General features: G+C 35.9%; 1 protein-coding gene across 3 annotated transcripts in view; it reads right to left on the minus strand.

Moving 5' to 3' along the window:
* Positions 1-25781, minus strand: part of REL (REL proto-oncogene, NF-kB subunit) — a 46976-nt gene that overhangs the window by 17367 nt on the left and 3828 nt on the right. For all 3 annotated transcript variants that reach the window (XM_081254731.1, XM_081254732.1, XM_081254730.1), the window contains exons 2-4: positions 18738-18880; positions 16214-16362; positions 11719-11810 (exon numbers count right to left, since the gene is read on the minus strand). In XM_081254731.1, coding sequence (XP_081110857.1) covers positions 11719-11810; positions 16214-16362; positions 18738-18880 — 384 coding nt within the window. The remainder of the gene's footprint in view (positions 1-11718; positions 11811-16213; positions 16363-18737; positions 18881-25781) is intronic.

Genomic DNA, 25781 nt, shown 5'->3' on the forward strand with positions numbered 1-25781 from the left:
CACAGCTTACCCTTCTCCCTCCCCATATCCTCAAGTCCATTCTCTAGTAGGTCTGTGTCTTTATTCCCGTCTTACCCCTAGGTTATTCATGACATTTTTTTTCCTAGATTCCATATATATGTGTTAGCATACAGTATTTGTCTTTCTCTTCCTGACTTACTTCACTCTGTATGACAGACTCTAGGTCCATCCACCTCACTACAAATAACTCAATTTCGTTTCTTTTTATGGCTGAGTAATATTCCATTGTATATATGTGCCACATCTTCTTTACCCATTCATCCGATGATTGACACTTAGGCTGCTTCCATCTCCAGGCTATTGTAAATAGAGCTGCAATGAACATTTTGGTACATGACTCTTTTTGAATTATGGTTTTCTCAGGGTATATGCCTAATAGTGGGATTGCTGGGTCATATGGTAGTTCTATTTGTGGTTTTTTAAGGAACCTCCATACTGTTCTCCATAGTGGCTACACCAATTCACATTCCCATCAGCAGTGCAAGAGTGTTCCCTTTTCTCCACACCCTCTCCAGCATTTATTGTTTCTAGATTTTTTGATGATGGCCATTCTGACCAGTGTGAGATGATATCTCATTGTAGTTTTGATTTGCATTTCTCTAATAATTAATGATGTTGAGCATTCTTTCATGTGTTTGTTGGCAATCTGTATATCTTCTTTGGAGAAATGTCTATGTAGGTCTTCTGCCCATTTTTGGATTGGGTTGTTTGTTTTTCTGTTATTGAGCTGCATGAGCTGCTTGTAAATTTTGGAGATTAATCCTTTGTCAGTTGCTTCATTTGCAAATATTTTCTCCCATTCTGAGGGTTGTCTTTTGGTCTTGTTTATGGTTTCCTTTGCTGTGCAAAAGCTTTGAAGTTTCATTAGGTTCCATTTGTTTATTTTTGTTTTTATTTCCATTTCTCTAGGAGGTGGGTCAAAAAGGATCTTGCTGTGATTTATGTCATAGTGTTCTGCCTATGTTTTCCTCTAAGAGTTTGATAGTCTCTGGCCTTATGTTTAGGTCTTTAATCCATCTTGAGCTTATTTTTGTGTATGGTGTTAGGGAGTGTTCTAATCTCATACTTTTACATGTACCTGTCCAGTTTTCCAAGCACCACTTATTGAAGAGGCTGTCATTTCTCCACTGTACATTCCTGCCTCCTTTATCAAAGATAAGGTGACCATATGTGCATGGGTTTATCTCTGGGCTTTCTATCCTGTTCCATTGATCTATATTTCTGTTTTCGTGCCAGTACCATACTGTCTTGATTACTGTAGCTTTGTAGTATAGTCTGAAGTCAGGGAGCCTGATTCCTCCAGCTCCGTTTTTCGTTCTCAAGAATACTTTGGCTATTCGGGGTCTTTTGTGTTTCCATACTTAACATTTTGGTGCATGACTCTTTTTGAATTATGGTTTTCTCAGGGTATATGCCCAGTAATGGGATTGTTGGGTCATATGGTAGTTCTATTTTTTAGTTTTTTAAGGAACCTCCAAATGTACTTTTTTTTTGCGGTACGTGGGCCTCTCACTGTTGTGGCCTCTCCCGTTGCAGAGCACAGGCTCCGGACGCGCAGGCTCAGAGGCCATGGCTCACGGGCCTAGCTGCTGCGCAGCATGTGGGATCTTCCCAGACCGGGGCATGAACCCGTGTCCCCTGCATTGGCAGGCAGACTCTCAACCACTGCACCACTAAGGAAGCCCTCCAAATGTACTTTTGACTGTTTTTATTTTAAACTATACTCAGTAGCTATCACAACATTAAAAATTATTCCAGGGCTTCCCTGGTAGCGCAGTGGTTGAGAGTCCGCCTGCCGATTCAGGGGATAGGGGTTTGTGCCCCGGTCCGGGAAGATCCCGCATGCTGCAGAGCAGCTGGGCCCGTGAGCCATGGCCACTGAGCCTGCATGTCCAGAGCCTGTGCTCTGCAACGGGAGAGGCCACAACAGTGAGAGGCCCGCGTACCTAAAAAAAAAAAAAAATTATTCCATTATCAGCAATCTTAAGCCTAGCATTTCAAAGAGGCTACAAAAACATATTTGTACAACTAAAAGGTCAAATGTTATGATACAAACACCTGTACCACAGCAGCATACTCTCCTGGCACAATTAGGTAGGCAATGAGAGATCTACCTCTTCAAAATAATTTTTTATAGCATTATAAATTTAGAGTTGAAGACATTAATGTTTCCCAATTCCAAAGATGAGTAATCAATAAACACAAAAATAAATTGACAAGTTTAAAAACAAACCTATGTGAATGGATAAACTGTGACAGCTATACAATAAAAAAGAACTATGGATATATATACAAACATGTATACATCTCGAAAACATTATGTGAGCAAAAGGAACTAGATATAAAATATATACCACATGATCCATTTATATGAAAATTCTAGAAAAGATTAACTGATGGCAACATAAAGCAAATTAATAGCTGACTGGAGCCAGAGATAGGAGAGGGAATTGACCGGTAAGTGGACAAGGAAATTTTGTAGTAATAGTGGCGGTAGTAGAAATATTCCTTATCTTGATTGTGGTGGTGTTACATATATCTGGGTGGATCCTACTGTATATAAATGAGACCTCAAGAAAAGTTTATTTAAAATATTTTAAAATAGCACATGAAAGAAAAATAAACTCGTTAATAAACCAGGAATGGGAATGAAGATATATTTATTATAAATCACAATATCACAAAAACCCAGAGAGATAAGTTCAGAATAAGAGGACTCTTTTTTCCAGATACAGCTTGCCAATTTTGTAAGAGGTAGCTAAGAGGATGAGAAATCGAGTTGAACTCTCAATAGACTACAGGCAAAAAATAAAGGAGTTCAGGGTCTGCTAAGGATGGAGAATCTGATAAATGCCCAGTGCTTTGGTTGGGGCTCTGGAGGAGCTATACCCTAGGAGTAAGGGTGAACTGGATGCAGAGATACCAGACCTCACCTAAATCATTCACTAATTTTAGATGATCTGGGACTGCTAGTGTGACTAGCCACCCACCACAAGAAAGTTTTCTGAAGGGAGAAAACACCCTAGACCTAAACAACTTTGCATATAGGATGACTGGTATTCTATTTTAAATAAGCAGGCATAAGAAGAGACAAAGTAATTTTTCTTAAAGAAAAGAAAAACAACAGACTATAGAAACAGACCACAAAGGTTCCAAATAATGAAGTTTTCAGATACATGATTTAAAATAACTACACTTAATATATGTAAGGAGTTAAAGACAATATTGGGAGTTTAGTAGAGTACTTGAAACTATTGGAAAAGGAACCAAAATTCTAGAACTGAAAAATACAGTAAACTGAAATTTTAAGCACCATCAAATTTATCAACTGTTTTATAGAAAACACTTGTCTTTCTATATAAGCCAAGGACTAAAATCTATTTACCAATATTTTATACTAAGAGTTTTTGAAGTGCTGATTTAAAGTCTTTAATCCATTTGAAAGCTGATTTTTATATATGGCAAGAGGTAGGGAATCCAACTTAAATAATCATTTTTTCCAGCTTTGCTTATCAAATATTTCCTCCCTCTCTCTTGATCTAACATGCCACCACTGTCATTTACTAAAGTTTCATATTTTCTTAAGTCTGTTTCTGGGCTCTCAATTTTACTCCACTGGTCAATTTGTCTATTGTTACCCCAATATTACTTAATTAGTACTTATTCATAATAAACCCTAATATCTCATAAGTATTTCTTCATAATAAACCCTAATATCTGATAAGGTCAGTTTTTCATTGCTATTACTCCTCTATAAATTATCCTCCTTTTCCTGTTCAGAATCATCTTATCACATTTAGTGAAAAATCTTGTTGGGAGTTGTTTGGAATTTCACTGAACCAGTATATCAATTTGGGAAAAAATGCAATGTTTATAATATTGATATTAAAGAACATGATATACCTCTCCATCTATTTAGGTGTTCTCTATTATCTCATAATAAAATTTTATAATTTTCTCTAAAGAAATCTTGATCATCATTTCTTAGAGTTGTTGCTAGGTATTTTATATTTTCTGACAATATTTTCTTTAATTATTTGCTGCTGATGTATAGAAATGTAACTGAATTTTGTATGTTAACTGTACATGCATTCACCCTTTTAAACATTATATTAATAATCTGTATATCCTTTTGAGTGTTCACTGTAAATAACAGCTTCCAATAATTACAGGTTTTTTTTTTTTGCGGTACGCAGGCCTCTCACTGTTGTGGCCTCTCCCGATGTGGAGCACAGGCTCTGGACGCACAGGCTCAGCGGCCGTGGCTCACGGGCCCAGCCGCTCCGCGGCATGTCGGAACTTCCAGGACCAGGGCACGAACCCGTGTCCCCTGCATCGGCAGGCGGACCCTCGACCACTGCGCCACCAGGAAAGCCCTAATTACAGTTTTATTTCTTCATTTTTGATCAGCTCTGTGCACTGGCTACAATCTCCAGTACAATGTGGAACAGAAGTGGCAAGAGTGCACATCCTTTCCTGATTCCTAACTTTAAAGTGAATGCTTCGGATGTTTCCTCCACTTAGATAATGCTTGCAGTAGGCTTTTAAATATATAGCATGATACAGAATGTCTTATTTTAAAAATTCTGCAATGTGAAAAATGATAGTTGCAAAATCTAGCAAAAGAAAGCACGAGACCAAGCAAATTCTCTTAAATTTCTCTTAAACTAGTTTAAAATTTCCATTTATACTTGATCAAAAAGATACATACAAGGTAATAATTATTCTCCTTAATCTATCTTTAGCAATAAATGTCACTCCTTAGTCCTAAGAGCAGCGTATATGCAATAAGAATTTCATTTTTATCAAAAAGATATGATCATGATTTACTTGTTTTCAAAGTAGGGATTAAATTTTTTAAATCAATTATAACACCTACTAGCTCTAGAGATGTGACTTTTCTAAAATTTTAATTATTGCTAAATATTACTAAAATTTAAAAAGTAATTGACAGGGCAAAAATGTACAGTATACAGATTAACAATTTTAAGAGCTATGTCTTATTTAAGGGAAAAAATAACAAAGTTTAGTTATAATTCTTTTAATTTGTTACTTAAAATGTATAGTTATAATAAAAGCTAACATTTAAGCGCTTGTGTGCCAGGCAAAAGGTAAATGGTCATAGCAGTTTATCATTAATTACTCATTCTTTCAACATATTTATTGGGCTTCTATTATGTGCTAAAACAAATGCTAGATAGAGACATGAAAAGACAGTGCCTGCCCTTAGTGAGATTAGTGTCTGGATGAGAAACAGATGCATAAACTAAAATTACATAATGTAACATGAAAAGTGTTATAATGGGAGTATGCTCAAGGAGTACTGAAGGCATAAAAGAACTGCCCCAAGTTCTGCACAGGGTAATAAAGAAGGCTTTCTAAAATGACTGCAATGAAGGATAATGAACTACACAAGAGCTTTTTTTTCTTTTTGCTGTTTGGGCTTTAAGTGGTGAGGAAAGGCTCTTATTTTCTTGTATTAAACCAGACTTTTAGAGACAAGAATCTGTTAAGAGACTACCTGTCTTTTTAAACTGTATTCCCTTTCAGACTACCAAAATAAAAGAATCCCCCCAAACTCAACTGCAAAACAGCCTTTGTGCTCTCACAACAACTCAATGTCCTCTGTACATGGAAAAAAAGTAAAGTGACTAATAAAACAGAATTGCAAATACTTTATGGTAAAAATCTTATGGATTTTAATCACTGAATATTAGAATTCCTTACATGTCATTAAATACATAGCTAGAAAATGACAATTAAATTTTTATTTCCCTGCTTTTGCAGTAAGAGTCTCCTATGAAGTCTAACTGACATTTTTTTGGTGCCAGCTAAATGGACACTGTTAAAATTTGATAATGGAGCCCTTAATTCCTCACACAATTTAGACTTCAGCACATATTAGGTAATTTGAACAGGTATTTTACATGAAGCCTCAAGTTTAATAATACTTGACTGTTACATGTCCCTATCTGCAAGAGACAGTTCCTGTTTTAAAGAACTAATGGCAAGAAAGATAAGGACTTGCCTTAAAACATCCTAGATACATGCAAAGTAAAAATAATTTTTAATAGTCTTTGTATTTTCACATATTTGATCTTTAGGGAACAGACTCTCATAATGAGATAGTCTATAGACCAGAATTTGTAGACCCTATTCTGCTAAACATTTCCAATTCCATTGTTTCTATATATCATAAAGATATAACACAAAGTTGGCTAGTATCTTGTTATCTTTACCAGTAGAATTTTCCTGTGTTAAGTGATACATCTATAAAAAAGTGTCAGTTCAGCTCTGACAAATTCCTACGTAAGTGGTAGAATTTACCAGTATATCCTGAAAATAGCATAGAATAAACAACCAAGAAAGGTCTATAGCTGAGTTCAGACTATTTTAATTAGTTTTTAGGGTTTTGAGTTTTTTCAGGGGGATTAGATATTATGTTTTGCTTAATATTAGAAATGCATATTTTAGGTTTTTATTTCAATATTCTAGGAAAACAATAAAACGCAGAATAATTATTTCTATTATGAAAACCATTTCAGAATAGAGAACGAGGGACTTTCCTGGTGGCACAGTGGTTAAGAATCCGCCTGCCATTGCAGGGGACATGGGTTCGAGCCCTTGTCCGGGAAGATCCCACATGCCGCGGAGCAACTAAGCCCGTGTGCCACAACTACTGAGCCTGCTCTCTAGAGCCCGCTAGCCACAACTATTGAGCCACGTGACACAACTACTAAAGCCCACGCGCCTAGAGCCCGTGCTCCACAACAAGAGAAGACACCACAATGAGAAACCCGCGCACCGCAACGAAGAGTAGCCCCCACTCACCACAACTAGAGAAAGCCTGTACACAGCAACAAAAGACCCAACACAGCCAAAAACAAAAAACAAAACAAAAAACCCATCCTAGAAGGGCTTCCCTGGTGGTGCAGTGGTTGAGAATCCATCTGCCAATTCAGGGGACATGGGTTCGATCCCTGGTCAGGGAAGATCCCACATGCCGCGGAGCAACTAAGCCCGTGAGCCACAACTACTGAGCCTGCATGCCTCAAATACTGAAGCCCATGCGCCTAGAGCCTGTGTTCCGCAATAAGAAGCCCACTCACTGCAACGAAGAGTAGCCCCCACTCGCCGCAACTAGAGAAAGCCCGCGTGCAGCAATGAAGACCCAACTCAGCCAAAAAAAAAAAGGAATAGAGAACGAGGCCTACTCTAACCATTCTGCTTAAATTTATAACCCATCCCCCTAACTACAGGTTCCTGGCTCCTTACACTGCTGCTTTTTTCCCTTAGCACTTTTAGTTGTCTAATAAATTATATACCTGTTTAGTGAAGTTGATTGTTAACTGTTGATCTCTCTCCACTAGAATATACCTTATTCAAAGGGAGGAATTTCTGTCTGTTCTGTTCACTGACTTATCCTAAGCACCTAAAACAACCTAGGACCATAAGGATTACATAAGGTAAAAATCTGTCAAAGGAATGAATGCATAAGTAGTTAAGTTGGGTAACCTACTGTATACAGGTAGAAAACACATTACCTGAAGGTACTTAGCTGTGAAGATAGATATCTAATATAACAGTAATACAAATACATTGTTTAGGTGCCAAAGTGAAATATAAATAAGTTCCATCAGAGACTCTGTCCACAATAAGCATGAAATTCATCTGCTTCAATTAAATGACCTAATAGTTGTCACAAAGCTTTCCATGATCAATTGCTGCGTGAATGGTATAATTAAGAGGATATGATTTCAGTTCTTCAGAGAGAACTGAAAAGGCTTTCAGGGCATTTCAGGTAAGGAAAGCAATTTGAATATTTTTGGTAGACAAGTACAAACAAGGCATGTTCATTCATTTGTTCATTTATTCTGTCAACAAATTTTAATTAAGCCTCTGCCATGTATCTGACGCTGGTCTAGGTGCCAGAGATACACAGAAGAGAGTCCCTACCTTTCAGAGTCTCACGATTTAGTGAGGGAGAAACATGTAAATAAATTTATAGCAAACCATATTAGAATATGTACAGCACTTTGGGAAAGCAGAATACTTTGCTCTGAGAAGGTCACAGATAGCTTGAAAGAAGTGTCCCTTAAACTTGAGGGATGAGCAGAAAGAATTCACCATGTAGATTAAGGCATTTCATGCTAGGAACTGCACGTATAAGAACATAGTAGCAAGAAAAAATATGGCTCTTCTAACATGACAAGTAATTCAGAATGGCCAAAAGTTCAGATGGCATGTGTGCACTCAGTGCTAGGGGAAGGACAGACAGGAAATTGAGGCAGAGGATGACAGGTAGAAATGACGCTGGAATGGAAAACAAGGATCAGATTATGAAGGGCTTTAAATGCCATGCTTGAGAAACTGAATCTAGCAAGTATATCAGAGTTTCTCAAAGTGTGGCCCATGGATCACTTGCATTAGAATCATCTAGGGCAGAGATTTTCAAATTGTAGTTTGAGACCCAATGGTCATAAAATTAATTTAGTGGGTTCATTAAGCATTGTCTTAAAAAAAAAAGAAAAAGAAATGGAATTGAATAGAATAGAAAGCACACTGCATGTACTAAGAGTTTAGGACCCATTGGTCATAAAATTAATTTACTGGGTTGGACATCCATTTTCTTTAAAAAAAATCAAATGGAAAGGAATGGATTAGAGAGTATACTGCATGTAGTAAGAATATTGTTTTTATCTATGTGTGTACGTGTGAATGTGTATGTATTGAGTAGAGAAATAAAATCTATTTCCTACTGTGAGTTGCAGTTAAGAAACATGGATCTAGAGGCTTCTTAAAATGCAGAGCCCAAGGCCCCACATCAGACCTATCAAATTAGGGAAAATGTGGCCTGGATTCTACATTTTTAGCAAGTACTAAGGGATTCCTATGCACATTCAAATTGAGAGTCACTGGTGAAGATGACGTGGAGTCACTGAAGGATAATAAGCAGAGTTCTGAACTGATTCATATTGGTTTCAGAAGAATCTTTTTGGATGTAGAGTGTATAAACTGCTTGGAGGGTGATCTAGAATAGAGGCAGGAACACAAGTTTAGAGGCTATCAATAACGGTCCAGGCTAAAAACTGATGTAAGCTTACATTCCTACAATGGTAGTGAGAAGAACAGAGACGACTGAGAGATGGTCAGGGTAGATGAACAAAACAGTTTTTCTGGAATAGAGAATGGTTCATGAAGAGGAGCAGTGGACAAGAAGGTAGGAAAGATATGTTGGAGCTACATGTGGAAGATTTCCAATTTAGGGCCATTTCGTTTTTAAACTATTTAAGGAGCCATTGCAACTTTTTAATCACAATAATATGCTAAAGCACTGTTCTAAGATTATTCTAATGGGGGGGCAGGGAGTTAATACAACAGTTAATACAACAAGCATAGTTGAGATAAAGCAATGTGCCCGAGAGCCAGGCTACCTGTTTTCAAATCCAAGCTCTACCAGGTATTATTTCCTTAGGATAATTTTCAAAAGTGGAAAATTTCTGTGTCAAGAATATGCTCATTTAAAATTTTGATTTATTGCTAAAGTAAAAGGCCAACTTTTAAATTAAAGTGGTCATCAAGTCTAGGCATAGTATGAAACAGGGATAATGCAGTATAAAACAAGGAGATTACAAATAATAGCTACCACTTATTAAGTATTATTTGTATGTCAAGGAGTAAGTGTTAAGTACTTTATGTACACTATTTTATTTAATTATTACAACACTGCTTTACAGAAGAGATAACCAAAGCTTTGGTTACTTAACTTTTCCAAGTCACGTAGCATGTACAAGTGGCAGTGCTGGAATTCAAATCCACATCTCCTGACTCCAGTGGAAAGGGCATTAAAAAGGAAAATGCAGGAGTCAAAAGGCAGATGGGCCATCTGTGGAAGTTTGGGGGGTTTTCTGATTTTTGTTTTTACCAATCCAGAACAAGGCATGATATTAATAACATATACTCATACAGCACTTAGAATAGTTCCTAGTACATAATAAGTGCTTTACATATTTTACTTCATTTAATTCTTATAACAACCTATGAAGTAGGTACTATTATTATCTCCACTTGATAAATAAGGAAATGAAGGCATAGAAAATACTTAAGGAAAAAAAATCACACAAGAGGGACTTCCCTGGTGGCCCAGTGGTTAAGAATCCACCTGCCAATGCAGGGGACATAGGTTTGAGCCCTGGTCCGGGAAGATCCTACATGCCGCAGAGCAACTAAGTAACTAAGACCATGCACCACAACTACTGAGCCTGCATGCCCCTACTACTGAAGCCCGCGTGCCTAGAGCCCATGCTCCACAACGAGAGAAGCCACCACAATGAGAAGCCCACACACCGCAACTAGAGAAAGCCCGCACGCAGCAACGAAGACCCAACACAGCCAAAAATAAATAAATAAATTTATTTATTAAAAAAAAAAAATCACACGAGTTCAAAGTCTATATTCAATGGAGTTTTTTTAGTAAATTGAAAATAACTTAAATGTTTATTAATAGATGACTAGATGAACAAATTAAAGCATACCCAAACCACAGAATACTGCTAAAAAGTAAACTAGATTTATAAGTACTAATATGGAAAGATGTTTAAGATATATTCCTGAGTGAAAAGTATGAAGCAGTAGATTAGGAAGTGTAACATGACTCCATCTGTATAAAAAATACATGTGTGTGTATATATATACATGACACATGTATAAAGAAAATTCTAGAAAAATTTACATCAAATTTAACAGTAGTCTCTTACAGTGAGTAATACTGAAGAGAAAGAAGGGGACTTTTGCTTTTTGCGTTATACTAAATAGTATGAAAAATAAAGACCTAGAGAAAAGAGATGCAGACCTTGTAATTCATAAAAACACTACTTGTCTATGAGCATATTCTTTAAATTATCATCATATCCCTGAAATTATTTTTAAACATCCACAAAAAACACAAACTAACAATATAAGGATATCTTAAATATGACAAAGAAATCTATTCTTTTAAAATCTTATAGTTGTTCAATACCTGAATTATGCATATTTAAGTGGCTGCAGATGACTTTACAATGGAGACCACTGTAGTGTAGGATGTCAGCTTGGTAGTCATTTTTCTATTCAAGAAATATAGCCCTCACCTATCCTGTAGCAATTGTGGCACCATTACCAGGTGCTACACCAGACAGTGCCATCCCCAACAAAATCCACTAAACAGTAAATATCTAGCCGTACACACAAATATACTATGAAAATATTTTGTATAGCCTCTACTATTTCTATACTACCTCCACATTGGGATTAATTTAAGTTTCACTGTTGAATATGCCTTTGAGTTAAATGCACTCCAATACCTTATAGCCACAGTGCCTATTCAATATTCAGAGAGGGGAGTATATATTGTCTACTGGAGTGGCAAAAGGAAGGCCACATTCCAAAAGAATCAGAATATTTTTGAGAGGGTTTTCTTATGGAAAACAATGACACTCTTCACTGATAGTAGAAAGCCTTGTGTGAATAAGATTTTTTTTCAACATTGAAGCACTATAAATATACTTCAATCCTCATTTACAGGTATAAGACAAGTATATAAGTTAACACAGAACTTAAGACAGCTTTTAAAGCACAGGTTGAAGATACAAATAGAAATCATTTATCACAATAAGTCAATATCCAAATAATAGAAATAATTAAATCAAACATACTTACCATTGAAAGGATTGATTCCTGCCCTTATTCTTGAAATAATAGCTTCTTTTACTTCTTTTTTTTTTACACATCGAATACCCAAATTTTGAAAACTAGAAGGAAAACAAAGAACTTTCAAATTTCCTTATAGCTGAATACAAGGACACATAAATGAGGTTTTATTAAAGAATACTGCAAAAATCAAGCATATATCCAGCACTGAAAGGTCATCATAATGTCAGATGGAGATATTAAAAGCATGAAGTACATTTCCAATTGCTATGATAAAGATGTGAGGATAAAAAAATGGGGCTATATTTCTAAGAGAACTGTTAAAAGAAAAGCAGCGTATACTTTACCACTTTTACATACAGTATTTTATGGTTAGATCTTACTAATATTCCTGCATCAAATATACCAAAGTAGACAAAGATTAAGAGGAAAGCAACACCAAAAAGCTAAAATTCACCTCCCAAACGAATTCATAATCAAATCAATAAAATCTGTACATTTGATAATGTAAAGCAAAAGTTGTAAAAAGATGCCCACAGGCTGACACCTACAGGTATAGTTTTGCTGAGCTCATAAAAGTGTTGACTACATTTAAAAAAAATGTGCATAGACTACCAACATTTAAAAACCAGGTAACTGCATATAAACATTCTGGATTTCTGGCTTCTCTTGAACATTTTAAAGGTCTGGCAACAGTAGATTGGCACAGAAACACCTGGCTGGAGCTAAGCACCTGCAGCCCCATTTATACAGGGCTCTGCAGTTTGCTACAGTGCCTGCTAATCCTCTTACACCTCAGCCTCTCCACTCCACGGACATCTGGTTTTTGACTTCAAATGACTTCACTGCCAGCAGCAGTGAAATATGTTTTGTGCCTTATCATATGAAGTTATAATAATCATTCATCATAAGAAAGCATCAAACTACATATTTTTTCATTAGAAAGATATTTAATACTAACAATAATATTTAACAAAAGTTTCAAAATGTCATTTATGGAAAATTTCTCAACTGCTACAAATATTACTAATTTGCATATGTGTAGTACAGATGATGGTGGGGGGAACTCCCCTACCACCACCAGTCATACTTGTTCCCACATGGAAAAACCATGACATCATTAAAGTTGGGTGGGTGTGAATAAGGAAGCAAAACTTGGTTATACTAACATTACTATTTGTTCAAACTTGAAATGGCCCTTTGCATCAGGAGGTCGCTTGCCTTGTTTGCCCCCTCCGTGCGCTGTTGTCTTATTGTTCATGCTCTTCACATTCACCACACCTGTGATTTTGTTAGCACCTAAAATATCTTTAACATTTCCTTCTTCTGCCTCCAATACTTAAAAAGTAAACCTTGAACTTGTAATCCTTTCTTGAAACCCTGAAATCATGATTGTCTTCCTCAAAAGTATTCCACTTCTCTGAAAGATTCTTAGGTTGGTTCTCACTTTTTCTTTGACAAAAGATTTTAAAGAACTCTCTGTTTTTATATATTTATACACTACTTGACAGTTTCATCTGAATAATCATATTTGACTCCTATTCACACACTGAAATTCTGACATGAGGAAACCAAGGATCACAGAGATTATCTGGATCAATTACTCATTCATTCATAGTCATTCCATAAGTTCTGGGGTTCCTACTACGTACCAAAAACTCTGGTAAGTAATGGGAGTATACAATCCCTCCTCTCATGGAGCTTACAGTCTAGAGCAGGGGTTGGCAAACTATAGCCCATGGACTAAATCTGGCCCACCACCTGTTCTTGTAAATAAAGTTTTACTCGAACAAACTTATTTGTTGGCATATTATCTACAGGTACTTTCATGCCACAACAGCAGAGTTGATCAGGTACAGCAGAGACCACAGGGCCTGCAAAGCCTAAATTATTTACTATCTGGTCCTTTACAGAAAAAGTTTGCTGAAACTTTTTTTCTAGTGAAACAGATATGAAGTAATCACACACCAAGATGCTAAACTGAAATCATGACAAGTTTTATAAAGGAGATACACATTATGTCGCGGGAACCTATGATGGGAGACAGTTGATCAATTAGTATGTTGGTGATGGAGTCATGGAGAGAAGTGGATAGATTCAAGACCTATTTAGGAGGCACCTGTTAGTGAATTCAACATGTGCACCTCTGTGAGGAGGTGTCAAGGATGACACCTATGTTTGGGGCTTTTATAGCAACTAGTAAAACAGGGTACACTGGAAGACCAATTTTGAGAGGAAAGAGGTATATATGATCAGGGTAAGATCATGGTTTGGGGCATATTCTATTTGAGGTGCTTTTGAGCTATTTAAGAGAATATGTCAAAAAGGCAATCACCCTTATTACCATTCCCTACTGAAAGAAACCAGGGATCCTTAGAAAAAACTGAAGATTTCAAGGCTTGGGCAAGAAAAGTACAAGTAAGTCTTGAACACTTCATTGTGTCAGAAAGTAAAGAAGTGCTCGAAGAAAGATGGGGACATGTCAAAAGGACACAGGAAACAGTCTGAAGGGGCTTGCACTGGTCAAGACTGGGTCAATTTGAAAGTCAAAATAATAATGCTAGTAATGGACTAGCATTCAATTATAATACACTGAATAAAAGAACCCATGAGTCTATAGTGGTATTTTTTCAACTGAGGTAGGGGAAGATGGAAAAGTTTTTCTTTACAATAGAATGCCAATTAATATCACCAATGGGAAAAAACTAATATTGCGTCTCCTAAAACATTATTTTGAGAACAATACAGCATCACCTCTGTAGATTTCTCATCCAAAATATTTCATGTTAACATGAAATTATTATTCATGGTAACATGGACATAATCATGAGCAACCATTCAGACTAATCCACATTGAACAACATTCTTCAAAACAACCTAAACTCTTCAAAAATGTTAATGTCATGAAAGACCAACAAAGGCCAAGAAACTGTTCTAAATTAAAGGAGACTAAATAAGCATGACACCTAAAAATAATGTATGATCCTTAACAGGATCTTGAGAGTGAGGGGAAAGGTAGGACAGCCCTAACAGGCATTAATGGGCATCACTGGACATATAATAAAGGTAGTCCAAAAATTTAACTGCCTGTAACTAGGACTGAGAAAGAACAGCCAGAGAAGTAAGAAGTAAAACAGGAAAGTTTGTTCTTACTAAATCAGAAATCAAGGAATAATAATGTTCCAATAAAGGAGTAATCTACAATGTAAAATGCTATTGGGAGGTCAAATAATGTAAACAGGAAATACTTCTTGCCAAGTTTGTATAACTAGATAGTTTGTGTTTTGTGTTGTTACTGAAAGAGGAATATTTTAAAAGTATACTTTCTAAATGGTTACTGCTAGTATTTAAGGAGGCTACTAATCTTTTCCTGTTGCAATTGGTTTCATTTTTCCTCAAAGGCAACACATGTTCGTTACAAAAAATGAATTATAAAATAAACACCAGTTAAAAGAACATAAAACCCCACAATTCTTCCCACCCAGAGACAACTACTATCAATACCTTAGTGTTTATACTACTATGTATATGTACACATTTACTTTTGAAAAAATTATTTATCACGTACACCTGAAACTAAAACAACATTGTTAATCAACGATACTCCAATATAAAATGAAAATTTAAAAAATTATTTATCACACATTGTTTTAAAGCCCTATTTTATTTATCTAAATATTGGGAATATCATTCTATAACAAAGACATATTTGCAAGGTTATTTTTAAGGCTACATAGGAGTACACTGCATGGATATACCAGTTTATTTAACTAATCCCCCTTTGTTTATTATCTGGACTGCTTCTAACTTTTTGCCATCACAAACAAAGCTTCAATGAACATCGTTATAGCTAAGTTTCTGAACATGCTTAATTAGAAATTATTTCCTCAGGATAAATTCCTAGAAATAGAATTGCTAGTTCAAGAGACATTCATATTTTTCAGGCTTTTGCTATGTAGTTGTTAAAGTGCCTACCAGAAAGATTATATTTATTTACACTCTCACCAATAGGATGAATGGATCCATCCAGCAGCCTCAAACACAAAGTATTACATACTTTTTAAAAATTTTAGAACTGTTGTTGTATGTTAATTTTATAACTGCCCTTTTCAGATAATAATTCCAGTTTTCCAGTTGATTTTCTCACATCTGGCAATTTTTAAGTTAACTATCAATGAAAAGAGAGTAAAAATTTATCAAAGAAAATCTTTCATAAGTTGCTCAAACTAAGAAAGAAAATCGCAGCATAAAATAAGTTTGTTTACTTTTAGTTACAATAAAGAAGCATTCCTGCTACCATCATGGACTGTGTCTACTAATAAAGAATGAAAGGGTAGTTCCAATGCAAATGATAAGAAAATGTAAATGTATACTATAGTAAATAGAAGTACAGTGAGGAATTAGTTTATTCTGCTAAAAAATAACAGAGGTACATGGATAGGAATCAAGAGCATTCATTCTTTGCTTATCCTATTCCTAAAAATGTCTGTGACTGTGTACTTACAACAGAGGTCTGCGTTCTTGTCCAAATTCTGCTTCATAGTAGCCATCTCTGCAGTCTTTTCCTACTAAATCATGAGGATGAGGTTTATATGGGTCATTCTTTGTTACTAATGTAATTCTCACTTTTCCTTTTCCATAGTAGTTCATAATCTGAAAAGGGGGGAAATAAAATATATGATCCATAAATACGTCTCATTAAGAACTGATCTACAAAATGAGAGTTCAATTTATATAATACAGTTAGCACTGGATAAATAAAGTCCAATTGACTGGCAACTGCAGTTTGGATGAAACTTTACAGAGAATACCATTAGAGAAGAATTTTTCCTCTCAGTTCCTTGGCATATTATTTTGTGCCCTAATTCAATTGGTCATATCATCTGATTTTTGCTTACTTTCCTTTGAAAACAAGTAAAATTACACCAAAATATTATCACAGAGCATGAGGAAATTCTAAGATGTTGAGTCACTGAATGCCATGCTCTTATATTCATTGTCATACCATAAGCATCCCTTCAAAGTATATATTTAGGGCTTCCCTGGTGGCACAGTGGCTAAGAATCCGCCTGACAATGCAGGGGACATGGGTTGGAGCCCTGGTCCGGGAAGATTCCACATGCCATGGAGCAACTAAGCCCGTGCGCCACAACTACTGAGCCTATGCTCTACAGCCCGCAAGATACAACTACTGAGCCCGCATGCTGCAACGACTGAAGCCGGTGCACCTAGAGCCTGTGCTCCACAAGAGAAGCCACGGCAATAAGACGCCCACGCACCGCAACGAAGAGTAGCCCCCACTCGCCGCAACTAGAGAAAGCCCACATGCGGCAACAAAGACCCAACGCAGCCAAAAAACAAAAAAGTATATACTTAAGCCATAATGGAAATGATAGCACACAAATATGATCATTTTACTTAATACATTACATTTCATTTTACAAAAATATTTGTTAATCAGTAAGCATACTGCAAGTGTTCACTGTATGAGAGGCAATAAATCAAGTTGAGTTTTGCAAAATTAAGTTTTCACACAGAACACTGAGAAAGAAGAGTTAAACATGGGAGAGGAAGGAAGCATGTGGGGATGAGCTAATGTTTAGGTTGGAAGCTAGCAAATTTGCAAGCACAAATGGCAAGACAGTTAAGTAAGAATAGGTGGTTTCACAGGTAAAAGGGCATTAAAATCCATAATTTTGAATTTAAACTTAATTTGAACAGTAACCAGAAAGTATTTATTGCTTTTCTAAATAAAAGAGAAGGTAACAACTTAAATGTGTAAGGTTGGGAATTCCCTGGCTGTCCAGTGGTTAGGATTCCGTGCTTCCATTGCAGGAGCACAGGTTTGATCCCTGGTTGGGGAACTAAGATCCTGCAAGCCGTGTGGTGCAGCCAAAAAAAAAAAGAAAAAGAAAAAAAAAAGCATAAGGTAGGCTAATGTAGAACTCAAGCTGCAAAGTTGTTTAGAACATACTGGAATGGTAAGGATATAGATCTTAGAAATATTAAAGAGAATGTATAGAATAAGCTGAATTATGGAGAAGAGTTAAAATTCGCTCTTAAAGGAATAGAAGATTACTGTTTTCTTATTTACCTTTTCTTAGCACCTCTCCCATTTTAACATTATATAAAAAGACTTAGATCTAACTCAAATCCATATTGCTAACAAAAAAAATGTGATAGAAGATTGGAATTTGTAATTCAATATGTAATTTTGCCATTGGCTTGTTATATAACTTAGCATTTCCTTTAAGTTCAATAAACTCTGTAAATAATCTAGTTATAAAATAGTGAATTCAGATCTGCTGATGAAACATTGAATAACACTTTTCAAAAATCCACTCTGCCATTAAGGTTTTAAATTGGCATTTAAAGAATTAAAAAAAAATCATTAAAAACTGAAGGAAATGTATATAAATATAAAATACAAATATAGTATAGTTTATAATTATAGTATATTACCAAAGTCAAACTGCTTTCAAAATTTATGCTAATATGAAAAAACTATATTTAAAAAGTGACAATATTTCAAATCAGTCAAGGCAACCCAGAGTATCAGGGATAGGCAATAAAGGTAAGGGGGAAAAAAGACAAAAATGTTCTCTTTTTACCCAGACCGTAGATTAACCAAGTGACTGCAGGAAGAATTCTAATTGAATTCCCAAATGCATGTTTTCAATCTACAGAACAATTCTGATCACCTCTGGAAGGAGAGAATGCTTTTTCCTCATTAGCTTTTTGTTCCATGAAAGGGATCATCATCCAAAAGCTGCCAATGTATACTAAGCACTGGGAATCACTCTACTTAGGTTAACACACAATGTATAACTATCCACAGGGATGAAGAATCCATGCTGTACTTAAGAAATGTCCCTAGAATTCTATGCAGTATAGATCAATTAAAAAGAAAAAAAAGGAAGAAAAGCTGGTGGAGATCACTGTGAAGAAGCTGGGTCTTTAACATAGTTGCTGTAGCTAAAATATGAAGCAACTAAGAGACAGACACACACAGGAGACTGGTCTATTACCTGGATAGATGGGTACGTTCGGTTGTTGTCTGTGCTGTGCTCCCCTGGAATGCTGCCTGCTGATCGCCCTTCACATTTGTATCTAAAACGCATTCCCCTCTGCCTGGGTTGTTCAATTATCTCTATACATGGGTTATAACCACCTGAAAATTTTAAAAGGGGGGAGGGTGAGATTACAATAGAAATGATAATGGATTTTGACCACTTTGTTTTTTATAAAACAGTAGACTAAAAAATTTTCCCTCTCAATATTAAATAACAAGGTTGAAATGTAATTATCAAAGATTGGGTGGTAAAGACACTCTTCTCTCTCATTCAAATTGAGCTCCCATACAGTGTAAACACAAGTCATTCAAATCATATTTACTGGTTAGCACTTTATTGTTTAATATCTATAACTAATGCCAGAGTGAAGTTCTGTGATAACCACTTCAGAGATACCCACTTACATGAGACCAAGCAGAAGGGTTTTCCCCCAAAATTCTCCCAAAAGGGTCAAGAAGATAGTCTTCAGAAGTACAATATTATATTCCAAAAGTGACTTTGCTTGATTTTACATTAGACTTAACAGTGGACTAAAAGACTGTTCATTGAAAATGAAAATGTATTTAAATCCTTGCAGAAGGAAATGTTAAGTTTTTTATATCTCCACTGGAATCTTAAAGGACTTATACATAGTACAGCAAAACAAGTTCCAGAAGGGACTTTACGCTCAAAAGAATTTTTCAGTCAGTCCCACCTAAAGTATAAGACACAACAGAGGAAAAGAAAATAATTATTTACTTTCTATAACAAATGTAATTCAAAATATATACCTTTAGAATCAATACTGATACACAGAACAACATGGATGAATCTCAAAATAAATATGCTGAGTGAAAGAAGCCAGATCAAAAGTGCACATACTGTTATGATTCCATTTATATAAAACTCTAGAGTATGTAAACTAATCTATAATGATAGAAAGCAGATAACTGGTTGCCTAAGCATAGGGGTGTGAAGTGGATGGGGAACTTTGGGGAATGACAGACATGTTAATTACTGATGATGATCTGGTGATGATCTGAAAATTGTATAAATATGTCAAAAGTTATAAAATTGCATACTTTAAACATGTGCAATTTATTGTACATTAGTTATACGTCAATAAAGCTGTCTAAACCATATGCACTTTTGCCCCCTCTTATTATCCAAATCATGGAAGTGACAGTTTAATAAAGACACTCAAGTGTGCTTACCAGTAGGGTACTTAGCGACATGTCATTATTTCAGGGGTATAAAGGTGTCTTCCACTAAAGAAAAACCCCAAGTCAAAAACCGAAACCCCCCCAAAAACCCTCCCTCAATCCCTTTAGTGATTTCTAAATTCCCACAATTAAGATATCCATTTATTTGACAAAAAGGCTTATCCTCTGTTACGATGCAAGCAAATCTTCAGAAAGGGTAACACAGTGGGTATTATCAGTGCAGTATGGGGAAGAGGCCTTTTGAGTACTACTCAGCCACATCTTCACATTGAAGACCCTGGAAATATCATATCTCTTAAGTTTCCTACTCTATAAAATGGAGATAATAACAATAGCACCTACCACATAGGGTTGTTGTGAGTATTAGAGATAACGTGTTAGGTTCTTACCAAGTGTCAGGCATATAACAAATATTCAGTAAATGGTCTATTATTATTTTGAATGCTCTCTTGAAAACAATGATTTATAGTGATACCATGACAGTATATATACAACTGCTTCTTTCAAGGATCTTACAGAATAGTGAGGCAAACAACACAAATTATTAGACTATAGAGGAAGGAACAAAATTTTGTTTATGCTAACAAAATTCTACATAAAATTGTAATAAGAGCAAAAGAGTCAGGAAAGCCTAACTTTGTCAAAGGAAAAAAAGAGGTACTGAAGCAAAAGGGTGGGGAGGGGGAAGGGAGAAACGCAGGCATTCTAGAGAAAGGGAAGTGTGTGTCCAAAGGTGGAGGCACAGAAAAAAAGAGCTAAAGTATCACAATACAGCCCCAATGGAAATGAAGTACACTTCCACCCTCAGAAAGAGAACCAAAGCCAGAGTACATTTGGAGATATGAGTGACAGGGAATCAATGAAAGGTTTTATGCAGGGGAAATCACATGATCTGATTGACATTTTAGAGTAAGAATTCTGGTGGCAGTGAACAGATTAAAAACAAAAGAGAAAGCAAGGTGATCAGTTTAGAGGCTGTTACAGTAATGTGGGCAATGATGAGAGTATTTCTGAAACTTGGTAGTGATAATAGGAATGAAGGATTATTTAAAAGATAAAATTGACAGTACTTGGTGACTGAATGAACATTAGGGTTAAGATTAAGTAAAGAATCATTGATGGCTCCGTATTTTCTACTTTGTGTTACTAAGTAAAGCATTACTGGTATCTTTAATTTTATTCTGTTTGGTTCAGACTCCTTGTGCTTGAATTTACTACCTATTTGTTTAATCAAAAGACAAAGAGGGCTTCCCTGGTGGCGCAGTGGTTGAGAGTCCGCCTGCCGATGCAGGGGACACGGGTTCGTGCCCCGGTCTGGGAAGATCCCACATGCCGCGGAGCGGTTGGGCCCGTGAGCCATGGCCGTTGAGCCTGCGCGTCCGGAGCCTGTGCTCCGCAACGGGAGAGGCCACAACAGTGAGAGGCCCACGTACAGCAAAAAAAAAAAAAAAAAAAAAAAAAGACAAAGAGCCAGGGAAAACTGACTTTAACCTAATCAAGTTAATAATACTTATTTCAATTTTACTGAAAAATGTAACGCATGCAGATGAGTATTTCAATTTTGCATCCTTGGGAGGGATAAACTGGGAGATTGGGATTGACATATACACACTACTATATATGAAATAGATAACAAATAAGAACCTACTCTATAGGACTTCTCTGGTGGTCCAGTGGTTAAGAATCCACCTGCCAATGCAGGGGACACAGGTTCGATCCCTGGTCTGGGAAGATCCCACATGCTGCGGGGCAACTACTGAGCCTGTGCTCTAGAGCCTGTGTGCCGCAACTACTGAAGCCCGCGCCCTCTGGGGCCCATGTGCCGCAACTACTGAGCCCACGTGCTGCAACTACCGAAGCCCTCACGCCTAGAGCCCATGTTCTGCAACAAGAGAAGCCACTGCAATGAGAAGCCCGTGCACTGCAAGAAGAGTAGCCCCCGCTCGCCCCAACTAGAGAAAGCCCGTGCGCAGCAACAAAGACCCAGTGCAGCCACAAAAAAAGAACCTACTGTATAGCACAGGGAACTCTACTCAATACTCTGTAATGACTTATATGAGAAAAGAATCTAAAAAAGAGTGGATATATATTTGTATATATATGTGTATATATATATATATATATATGATTCACTTTGCTGTACAAGAGAAACTAACACAACATTGTAAGTGAATTATACTCTAATAAAAAAAGACCAAAAATTTCACAACCTTATATATCCTTGTAGGAGTATTTAAAAGAAAGTACATTTTCCTCTGAAAATGAAGTTCAAAATACTCAACAGTATTTTTTAAGTAATATCTTAAATCATCTTTGTGGTTGAACTAAAGGTCCAATAAATCCCTGCCCACTGCTTATTTAAAGGTGTCTTAGTGGGAAGTTGATATAGAATGACATCACTAATGGTAAGTGGCTAACTTCTGAGGGAGGAGTGTGAATAAAAGTGCTAGGCTTAAAGTGAGCACTCAAATATTTCATTGGTTATACAACACCTCCTTAAACTAGAAAGTGTGTTTAAGAAAAAAGTCGGTAGACAAGAGAACAGAAAAGCAGTTGCTGAAAGATTAAATAAAACATTTTAAAAAGATTTTTAAATTCTAAAAATGACAAATATTAGTTATCATATAACATCAAGTACTTAAAAAAAACCTTGAACTCTATTCTTTCTATTGTAGAAGCTCTTTATTGGTAAAAAGTCTAACAACCAGAGTTTACTGTAACATTCTCCACTCCCCCAGCTGGAAATAGTCTTCCCCTCCTCTCAACTATCACAGCGTTTTGTTTATGGCAATTACTGCAAATAACTGTAAGTTAGGGAAGACTCACTGTATTATTTCTTCTTGAAAAAAAGCTACTTGTTTTATTTCTTCAAACAACTTGTTTTATTTCTTCAAGCTACCTAAAGGCAGGAATTGTGTCCTACTCATCAGTGCCTTGCAGATATTCAGTAAATATCTGTGGAATGAATGACTGAAAATTTTAAGATCTTTTTGTTTGTCTACATTATGCAAACATTGAAAGACTATATTAATAATTATTCAGATTTTCCTTACTAGGCTGTACTACTAAGGAAAAAAACAGTGCTTTGTGAGTACTAAAATCGCTACACCTTCATACTCCTCATACCTATTCATATTCTAATTTCTTTACCTCTATTTATAAATTTTAAAAAACTTCCCAGCTATAAATCATTTATAATATCATGCATCAGTACAGTGTATCAGTTACTTCCTTCCTCAGTACGCTGTTCTGAAGTGCCATCCTTCCTGAAGATAAAAAGTGGTGAAATGCAATCATCTATGGAGTGGAAGTTGGTAAAACATAAATCAGGGAACTGTAGAGAAAATGAGTACTCTTAACTAAGATTATCTCAAATCACTACAGTTTTGAAAATCATAGAAATGTCTTCAAAAGTTGGTTCTAAACAAGCTGATTACTGTACTTTTCTTTAACCAATATTATGCACAGCTGGGATTGACCCCTAAATTTTTAACAGTATTGTAAAATGCTCATACAGACCAGAATAACATTTGAAATATAGCCAAAATGTTTGCAAGATATATTTATGTTTTTATTTGCACTTAGGCAAGAAAGAGTGCTATTTGAGTTTTTAAGATTAAAAAAAGAAAGTACATTGGAAAAGAAAGAAAAAAAAAGAACGTACATTGAAATAAAAGATAAAAGTGGATGATCAACTGTCAGCTAGCACTGGGAACCAGCATTAATTGCACAGTGAAAAAATGTTAATTATAGTAATTAAAACACTGTTTTAAGGCACTTTAATATACATTTCCCATTTGCTCCTCTTAACTTCAGTCTCATAAAAACAGGACAGGAATTATTATCCCATTTTACAGTTGATAAAACTAAAGTTCAAAATTATGTAAAGTTGTAAGAAAAAGAAATTATGAATGACATTAGCAAATATGACAGCTGGGATCCCAGGGGGGTCAAATTCAGAGAACAAGCAGCATAAAAGCAGCTGTGGATAAAGTCACAATAACTGATATAGCAAATAAGCTAAATGCAACTTAGTTTAAGAAGATAATGCATCTTGGCACAGGCAAGTGAGTATTTAGATGCAATGAAATTCCTGGAACAAAGTTCATATTGGGGCTATATATCAGAATCACCTAGGTAGCTTTTTCAAAAAACATACATGTCCTGACCCCACCTGAGATCTGCTGAATAGAGATAGAAATCCATCTAAAGCCCAGACTTGTTTCTGAGAAAAACTTCCCAAGCCAAGTTGAACACACTCCTGATTAAGAACCATTGCCCTAAAACATAAAGAAGTGGAAACAACAACACACATATCTGGAGAAGCAACCCCAAAATTCACGCACAAGGATGAGCCGGGTGATGGACAGCCTAGGTGGAGGAATTCTGACTACCTGTAACTCTCTCCCACTCTAAAAAGCTTACCCAAATGCAAGCAAGAGAAAAAAAGCACTATTACAGAGATAGCCTTCAACTGCACTGATATTTAAAATAAATCTTTTACAAAATTAATATTTTAACTACCATCAGTAACACTTCTTACAAGACAGCATGCCAACGTGTGAACACCACAATTTTGAATAACTGACTAGAGACTGAATCTCATTCACTGAAGTACAGGATAACAGATTGCCTGAGACCCAAAGGAGCAAATGGAGCTACCAATATATACTTTTCTAAATATCACCTCTACTCACTTTGGAGAAAAAGAAAAGACCTGTTCTTCTTTCCTCAAACCGAAATGAACTATGTTGATGACCTTCTTTACCTTAAGACACAGGTGAGTTTTTCCATTTCTTCCCAATTACAATAAAAATTTAGAGTTACCACTTCCTACACAGAATTGTATCCAATTAACAAAAGGGCAAGGAAAACTCAAGCCTATTCCCATAAAGACAGAAAAAGACTAACGCAGAAGGTGCAAAAGAAATCAAAGGAAGGATAAGTTATATCAATCAAATTAGCAAAAGGACACGTGGTTTATTTACTAAGCAATTTTTTATTTACTTTCTTCTTCAGAATGCTTACTATCATTTAAGTGGACAAAGGAGACTGCCTCCAAACATCACTGTCAACTTCTACTCCCCTAGTTTAAATATACACAAAACCACTTCAAATTATTTAAAAGTAAATGAGCGTGCTTACATATTCTTGAAAGATATGTTTTCTATCTAGCATCTGGTCTATTTTTATGAAACCTTAAGGTTTTGTAAAATTCTAGAATCATCAGGATACTTAAACAGTATTAAGTGCCAAGTGTTTCTAGGAGCTCCTGTTTCCTAGAGGTCTGAGTCCCAAAACAGCTCCAGTACAGAAGAAAACTAACATTTATGGGCATGCATTACCTCATTTGCTCCTATTAAGACTCTGCAGTAGTTATACCCATTTTCAAATCACAGAGTGGCAGAATTGGAATAAAAACCAACCCAGGTCCATCATGAACTAAAATCCAGGTTTATTCCAATATATCAGGCTGACTCTCTCATCTGGGCTTTAAGAATCCAAGTAAGGGAATTTTCAGATGAGTATTTGACTGATGTATGCACCACAAGGTAAATAAAATATGTAAAAAATTTTGGCAAAGAGATTTTACTGCTAGAGATTCCACTGCCGTTGGGGTAAAGGGTGGAAGAATAACTCCTGAAAAAAAATTTTAACTTCCAGGGTGAAAAAAGTAGAGAAACTAAATTAAAAACAGATGTCAGGGCCAAATCATCTGTCTGGATTAAGACTGTCAGATTTAAAAATAAAAATTATAGGATGCCCATTTAAATATGAATTAAACAAATAATTTTTT

Source organism: Mesoplodon bidens (assembly GCF_964165515.1).
Source record: "Mesoplodon bidens genome assembly, chromosome: 14".
NCBI classification, from domain to species: domain Eukaryota; kingdom Metazoa; phylum Chordata; class Mammalia; order Artiodactyla; family Ziphiidae; genus Mesoplodon; species Mesoplodon bidens.